Consider the following 8,842-nt stretch of genomic DNA (forward strand, 5'->3'; position numbering starts at 1 on the left):
CCAAATACCTACGCCTGGGAGTGCCCTTTAAAAAGCTGGGCCCAAAGTACCTAGGGCCCTTCCAGGTTGTCCAGGTCATCAACCCGGTAACCGTGCGGTTGCGGCTACCCCGATTCCTGGGGAAGGTACACCCAATATTTCACAGTAGCCTACTGAAACCAGTAGGGGGTTCCCCAAATAGCCCGTGGGTGAGACACCGGGTCCGGTCTCCGGGGAACACTTTGAAATACAAGAGGTCCTAGACTCCTGGACCCATCGTGGGCGGGTACAATATTTGGTCAGGTGGAAGGGGTACCCCCTCTCGGAGGCATCGTGGGTGAGGGAGGAAGACGTCCACACATCACGACTGGTGCAATCATTCCACCGCCGACACCCTGGGAAGACTACCTGTAATTTCTTGGAATTTTGAGGACAGATGAAAATAAGCCCAATCAGAAGAAAAACAAGCTCCTTTAAATTCTCCATTTAAATCCATGATGTAGCTCCATCCATTTGCAACTATCCACTCCCCCCAATATGTTAAGGCTGCAATTGTCGTAAGTGTGAAAAATGGTCATAAGTCACTTTTTCAGTGTTGTAACTTCAAACAGTCACTAAACAAATGGTTATAAATCAAAGACTGTATGTAATTAGTATTTTTGACATACATCATAATCTTTTCAATCATAACCCTGGAGTTTCACTTTCCTGCTTATATTGATTAACTCTCCTCTACAAGATCAGATCATAGTCAAGCATGATCAGGAGCCAGAGCGGTTTAAATGAATACAGGTTTATTGCATGCTAACAGTCTCTACATGAATCTGAACTACTAACGGTCAAAGCAAATTGATGGTAGATAAGGGTCAATGGAACTCAAGGTGGGGTGGACTTAGATCTCTTGTGGGCACGAAGGGACTTGAGAATGATGATGCGCTTGACCTGCAATCTCCTGCAATCACCTTCTTTCAGATCTCTTACATCATTCCCCTTTTACTGTGTTTCATAGACATACAACATATTTTTCTTTTTTCATTAACTCATGCTCTTTACCATTTATTCATTTTATATTCTAGTTTGCAGTCTTCCATATACCATGGTCATCATCAAATATGGCCATATATAGTCATGTGAAAAAGAAAGTACACCCTCTTTGAGTTCTATGATTTTACGTAGCAGGACATAGTAAGAAACATGTGGTCCTTAGCAGTTCTTAAAAGTAGGCAAATGCAACCTCATGAACAACAACACATGACATTTTACACCATGTCATCATTTATTTTACAAAAAGAAAACCAAAATGGAGAAGCCATGTGTGAAAAACTAAGTACAACCTTACTGCTTCTGTAAGTACAAAGAGGCTAAGTAGCAGCCAGGTGACCCCCTCTTCTACAGAAATACAGAATCTACATATCTACAGAAATGCACATGATCAAAGATAAAACCCCTCTAGTTTTAAGAGTTTGCTGGTCTCCAGCATTGAGGTGTGTGTTAACACAATGCCAAAGAGTGAAGACATCAGCAATGATCTTAAGAGAAGCAATTGGTAATGAAACATTTGGAAACCAACCCACAAGCTTGGAGAATGAACCTTCACCCTCATCTTACACCTGAGCTACAGATATTCGCCACTATTGGAAACCTACATGGGTGTGCAACACTTAAACTTGCCTGCTGCTGGGAGACTTTCAACGATCATCGACCCGCAAATAGCTACCCTTCCTCCATGAATTGCCTCCACAAACAACCCCAAAAAGCATACACTACTGACCACCGATCAACCACCCACAAGCATGGAAACTGGCCTTCAAAAATGGATGCAAAATGCTTCGATTCATGATCATTGATACCCACAACCACCTGGAAAAATATCAATGCATCATTGACAAACAAAAAAACCGCGTGCCTCCACTCCATCGGACAAGACCTGATAGATACCAATGCACGGTCCACAGGAATGCCAACAAAATACAAACCCCAAAACACAACTCACTACAAGAGAAACTCAATACCATCACCCCAAAACCACAAGACAACAACTCAGAACTATGGATCAGAAATCTATCCAGCAGACCTCTATCTGATGACGAAAAGGCCGTCCTCACACATGGCCTCAATTTCAACCACAAAGATGCTGACCCCATTGAATTCCTCGCCAATCTCGAATCCATTCTAAAAACACACCAACTGGACCAAAAAACACAAGAAGACATCAGACAAAGAATCATCCCCAACGTGCAATGCAACAGACAAAATGAAACACTCAGCCAAAAGGAGAAGAGAGCACTAAAGAAACTGAAACAAGACTAAAGCGTTGTCATCCTACCAGCAGGCAAAGGCAGACTGATGGTAGTAATGGACAAAACTGACTACATCAGCAAAGCTGAAAACCATCTAAACGACACCAACACCTACCAAATAATCCACAATGATCCGGAAAAGCAGCTAGAGAACAAAATAAAAGACATCCTAAGAAAAATGAAAAAACAGCTAATACCACTAGAGAGAAAGCACATGCAACCACAAGACTCCTCCACACCCAGGTTCTATGGACTCCCCAAAATACACAAGAACGCGATCCCCTTATGTCCAATTGTGTCTCTACCTGGAACACCGACATACAAACTAGCAAAACCTGCAGAGGAAACTCAGACAACTCAACACACTCAATAAACTTCCCAGAACAATTTATCCAACTTATCAAGCACACCAAGATCAACAAGGAAGAAATCATGGTATCCTTCAATGTCACCATACTCTTCACCTCGATTGACATTGTCCTGGCTAAACAAACCACCACCTACTCACTAAACACCATACCACAAAGATGATGCCACCACAAAACACTCCATGTCCATAGAAACCATCATGAAACTTCTGGATATATGTCTCAACACATACTTCAAGTTCAACAGGAAAATCTATAAGCAAGTACAAGGTACCCCGATGGGATCGTCCATATCAGGCCTAATAGCAGAAGCAGTCATGCAACGACTCGAATCCATAGCTCTACCCACCATCCAATCAAAATTCTGGACACGCTACATCGATGACACCATCATTATAAAATGCTCCCAAATTGAAGAAACACGCCACCTACTCAATAACATATTCTCCGGGATCAAATTCACACACAAAGAGGAAACAGACAACAGACTCCCATTCCTCGACATCGACATAAGGAGACTAGACAACGGAAAACTGGAAACCCACATCTACCGCAAACCCATGTACATGGAACAGATCCTCAGTTTTGCAAGCAACCACCCCACCGCAAACAAAAGCTGTGTCCAGACCCTCTTCAAAAGGGCCAGGACACACTGCAGTACCACAACTCTAAGAAAAGCAGAAGAGAAACAGCTGCTTGACATCTTTCTCTGTAATGGCTATCTGAAAACTTCCTATTCCGACACACAGCACCCAAACCACAACACACCACACAGCCAACCACCACACAAAAACTAACCCTACCATACAAAAAGGGGTGTTGGAAATGACAGCCAGAATTCTCCAACCTCTAGGAATAGCAATAGCCCACAAACCCACAGCCACACTCCACCAGGAATTATCCAGAACCAAAGACAAGATACAGAAGGATGAAAGAAACAATGTAATCTACAAAATCAACTGCAACAATTGCAACCAATTCTACATGGGACAAACATCACGCTAATTAAAAAACAGGATCCAAGAACACCGGCTGGCAGTCAAACGCCACAATCCCAAATCCTTAATCTTTACCCATACCAACACCAAACAGCACCAGTTCGATTGGAGCAACACAAAAATCATCACCCACGCTACCACCCTCCATGCTCGTGAGTTCATCGACGCCTGGCACTCCACAAGCAATTCTATCAACAGACACATTGTCCTACAACCAGCCTACAAACCCCTCAGAATCCAAATCAACTGGATAGCCAACCAGAGACAGCGCCGACCCTCAACCAACCCATGCAAGCCCTCCCAACCAGCACTTCACCTCCCAATGACCCTGACCTGATATAACCTCCCCATCACAAGACCCATCACAAGTCTCTCACTTGACACACCCATACCTGACCCATCACAAGACCCTGACCTGATGGGACCCTGACCTGACGTGACCTCACCATCACAAGACCTAGTGACCACACAAAGCCCTTATAAACAGAAGAACACTGATACTGACATCCCCTAAACTCCGCTGAAGATGTTACCTAGCCTGGTAACGAAACGTTTGGCAACCAGCCCACAAGCTCAGAGAATGAACCTTCATCCTCATTCAAGACAGTTTCCAACCTTCCCAGGAGTGGACATCCCAGCAAATTCACCCCAAGGTCAGACCGTGCAATGCTCAGAAAAATTGCAAAAAATCCAAGAGTTACATCTCAGACTCTATAGGCCTCAGTTAGCATGTTAAATGTTAAAGTTCATGACAGTACAATTAGAAATAGACTGAACAAGTATGGTTTGTTTGGAAGGGTTACCAGGAGAAAGCCTCTTCTCTCTAAAAAGAACATGGCAGCAAAGTTGCATCTGAACAAATCACAAGACTTCTGTTGTGATTCCGTGCCAGCCTGTGTTCCCAACAGCTGAGTCTGAGGAATCTGAGGAGGAGGTGGAGGAGGCCGTTGAGGGGCCATCAGGGTCAGAGGGAGGCTCTGATGAATTACAAGACTCACGGCTTGATGAAGAGCCTGGCCCCTCCAGTCGTGTTTCTGATGAAGCTCAGCTGTGTGAGGAGCAGGAGTCANCTTGTTTGCAACGTGTTCCTGTGGACTATTTCCTTCCTTTGGACTTGAGGTTTGCTGTTTGTGTTTTGGACTTATTGACAGGATTGTCACCCAAATAAAAGGGATTTTGTTTTGTTTTAAAGTTTCCAGCCTATTGTATCAGCAGGGGTTTGGTCCTTGTGCCTCTAACAAGGACGGCAATAGGCTGGGATAGAACAACTTCTGCAACACTGTCCTTTGAACAGACAAGACCAAAGTGGAGAAGTTTGGCCATAATGCACGGTGCCACGTTTGGCAAAAACGAAACACAGTATATCAGCACAAACATCTCATACCAACCGTCGAGCACAGTGGTGGAGGGGTGATAATTTGGGCTTTTTTTGCAGCCACAGGACCTGGGCACCTTGCAGTCATTGAGTTGACCATAAACTCCCTCTGTATACCAAAGTATTTTAGAGTCAAATGTAAGGCCATCTGTCCAACAGCTAAAGCCTGGCCAACATTAAGTTATGCAACAGGACAATGATCCCAAGCACACCAGTAAATCTACATCAGAATGACTGAAAAAGAAAAGAATGAAGGTGTTGCACTGGCCCAGTCGAAGTCCAGACCTCAGCCCGATTGAAATGCTGTGGCGGGCCCTCAAGAGCTGTGCATAAACAAATGCCCACAAACCTCAACAAACTGAAGCAATGTTGTAAAGAAGAGTGGGCCAAAATTCCCCAATGATGTGAGAGACTGATAAAGTCATAGAGAAAACGATTACTTCAAGTTATTGCTGCTAAAGGTGGTTCTACAAGCCATTGAATCATAAGGTGTACTTAGTTTTTCACACATGGCTTCTCCATTTTGGCTTTCTTTTTGTAAAATAAACGATATGGTGTAAAATGCCATGTGTTGTTCATCTGAGGATGTATTTACCTACTTTTAAGAACTGCTAAGGACCAGATGATTTTTACTATGTCCTGATACGTAAAACCATAGAACTCAAAGAATGTGTACCTTCTTTTTCACATGACTGTATTTGATAGTAATGACCCCAATGATTTCTCAAGGCTTTTCTTATCTATTTTGGGATACATGGATGAATAAATTATCTGCAAAGAAAACTTAACTAAATCTATATTTCACCTTTGACAGCGGATGACCATCAAGCTCTCATTTGGGATATCCAGCAAATGCCTCGTGCCATTGAGGATCCAATCTTGGCTTACACAGCAGAAGGAGAAATTAACAATGTGCAGTGGGCATCAACTCAGCCAGACTGGATCGCCATCTGTTACAACAACTGTCTGGAAATCCTGAGAGTTTAAAAATAACTAGGTTATGGGAAATAATGAAGCAGGATGCTCCTCTTTCAGTGTTCTAAAGTTAAGAACAACGCTGCATTGAAACAGTCTCATTAGCTCTTATTAACTTCTAGGAAGACTGACAGCTGGAGTTAGTGAGTATACATGATGAACTTCTACCCATTTTTTCTATCTCCTCCCTTCCCCCACTCCATGTCAATGACTTAAAAATGCAGGGATATCCTTGATATTTCCGATCCTCTCAGATTTTATCAACATGTTCAATTAAAGTTATGTATATATTATGGACATTTGTGTTGAGCATTTTTATTACAATGGCAGTGACTGCCAGTTAACATTCTACATTAAATTTGTTATAAATGCCTAAAATCTATTCAAAGTTATATAGCTATTAAAGTAACTTCTATTAAATATTTTCTTTTCCTCTCTCCCTGCTCCCAGGCAATTTCTTTGATACCAATTATGAGTTTGTAAGGGTTTCTGTGCAACTAAGTTCTGTTGTTAAAATTGTTCTTTGCCTATAAGCAAGGACTTGTCCTTTGTAGGAGTTGTTGGAGTTTGCTCTTGCAAAAATAGCTTGGATTGAAGCTTTAAATTGGTATGCTACATTAGATAATTATTATACATTAGAAAATGATTATAATAATTTATGTTGCTGTCCCTTCTGTACAACTAAAGAGACTTCAAAAGTAATAGAAATATATAAAAATGTGGAAATTTGGGTACATACCGTGTTTCCCTAAAAATAAGACCCGGTCTTATTTTTGGGGGGGGGCTCCAAAAGATGCATTAGGGCTTATTTTTGGGGAAACACAATAATCAGGGTGATCCGTCTGGCCAGGTGCCCCACCCCCCAGCGTGCGCACAAGAGGCAGTAAGTGAATGGGGGCCGACGGTGTCTGGCAGCAGCCGCAGCACACTCGCAGCCTGCGCAGCGCAGGTGAGTTGATTACCAGTTGAAGCAGCAAGTGGCCGCGTGGCGCATCAGGATCACCTGCCTCCCCCCCGTGCCTCTGCCTGCTGGTGGTGCCACTGCGCATCAGGATCTCCTGCCTCCCCCCCCGCACGCCTCTGCTTGGAGGGCCGGCCCAGTGGTCACAGCACTCGGACTCATCTGCACTGCACGGGCTGTGGCTGCTGCCGGACACTGTCGGCTCCCGCACGCTCGCCACCTCCTGTACTGGCCAGGGCTGATGACAATCTTAACTGGGGTTTATTTTGGGGGTAGGGCTTATATTAGGAGCATGCTAAAAATCAGGCTAGGGCTTATTTTCTGGTTGGGTCATATTTTGGGGGAAACGTGGTACCTAGTATCTGATTACAAAGGAACATCTAGTTTTAAATTGTGTGTTTTTAACTGTCCTAATAGATTATCATTTTTCTGAGAAATTTTGCTTTAAACTTTGAATAGCAGTTTCTATATCACTTTTCTTAGCAGTGATGCAATTATGCAAAAAACAAAAATCTTTCCATAAGGCAGCGTAGGATATACACATACTACAAACATTGAGAATTACACGTTAATTTTGGGATGGTGTTTTTTTCTGAAAAGATGAAAATGATCAGATACATGCAATTTACAGAACTCTAAAATGTTCAAGCATCTCTACTGTAAGTACAGTGGATATAAAAAGTCTAAACATCCTTGTTAAAATACCAGATTTTTGAGATATAAAAACAAAATCAGACCAAGATAAATTACTTCAGAATTTTTCCACCTTTAACATTTAAGTTGTACAATTCAATTGAAAAACAAACTAAAATCTTTTTTGGGGGGGGGAATAAAAATAAAAAATGTACAATAATGTGGTTACATAAGTGTGCACATGCTTAAACTAATACTTTGTTGAAGCACCTTTTGATTTTATGATAGCATTCAGTCTTTTTGGGTAGGAGCCTATCAGCATGGCACATTTTGCCCTGGGAATCTTTGCCCACTCTTCCTCGCAAGAGTGCTCCAAATCTGTCAAGATCGCAAGGGCATGTCCTGTGCACAGCCTTCTTCATGTCACTCCACAGATTTTTAATAGGATTCAGGTCCGGGCTTTGGCCGGGCCATTCCAAAACTTTGATCTTTGCCTGGTAAAAACATTATTTTGCTGAACTGGAGGTATGCTTTGGGTCATTGTCATGTTGAAAGGTGAAAGTCCTTTTCATCTTCATCATTTTAACAGAGACCTGAAGGTTTTGTGCCAAAATTAACCTATATTTGGAACTGTTCATAATTCCCTTCACCTCGACTAAAGCCCCAGTTCCAGCTGAAGAAAAGCAGCCCCAAAGCATAATGCTGCGACCACCATGCTTCACTGTGGGTATGGTGTACTTTTGGTGATGTGCAGTGTTGTTTTTGCACCAAACATACTTTTGGGAATTGTGGCCAAAAGGTTTAAACTTGGTCTCATCAGACCATAACACATTTTCCCACATGCTTTTGCCAGACCTGATGCAGGTTTTTGCAAAATGTAGCCAGGCTCAGATGTTTTTCTTTGTAAGAAAAGGCTTCCGTCTTGCCACCTTACCCCACAGCCCAGACATATGAAGAATAAAGGAGATTGTACACATGTAGTACACAACCAGGACTTGCTAGAAATTCCTGCAGCTCCTTTAATGTTGCTGTCATGCCTCCGTCTGAGCCTGAATCCGAGGAAGACATGGAGCTGGAGCAGGACCCTGTTGAGGTCCAGGAGGTGTCTGTGGCTTCAGAGGACTGTGGGGAAGAGCAGGCTGAGTCAGGCCAGGGCCCTTCAGGTTTGGAACAGGGGAGGCAGAGTTCAGGCGAGGAGTAAGCCCCCCCCACCCCCCCCATCCTAGATCAAGGAGAGCAGAGAGGAGGAGAGA

The 8,842-nt window shown here is 43.1% G+C and overlaps 1 protein-coding gene across 1 annotated transcript in view; it reads left to right on the forward strand.

Annotated features, from left to right (window-relative positions):
* LOC107292168 (DDB1- and CUL4-associated factor 7) overlaps positions 1-6,289 on the forward strand; it is a 113,963-nt gene extending 107,674 nt beyond the window's left edge. Inside the window, exon 7 of the mRNA XM_015821230.1 lies at positions 5,835-6,289. Coding sequence (XP_015676716.1) covers positions 5,835-6,007 — 173 coding nt within the window. The 3' untranslated portion in view covers positions 6,008-6,289. The remainder of the gene's footprint in view (positions 1-5,834) is intronic.
* The last annotated feature ends 2,553 nt before the right edge of the window (positions 6,290-8,842 follow it).

Source organism: Protobothrops mucrosquamatus, unplaced genomic scaffold (assembly GCF_001527695.2).
Source record: "Protobothrops mucrosquamatus isolate PMUCROS unplaced genomic scaffold, P.Mucros_1.0 scaffold1281, whole genome shotgun sequence".
Taxonomy (NCBI): Eukaryota; Metazoa; Chordata; class Lepidosauria; order Squamata; family Viperidae; genus Protobothrops; species Protobothrops mucrosquamatus.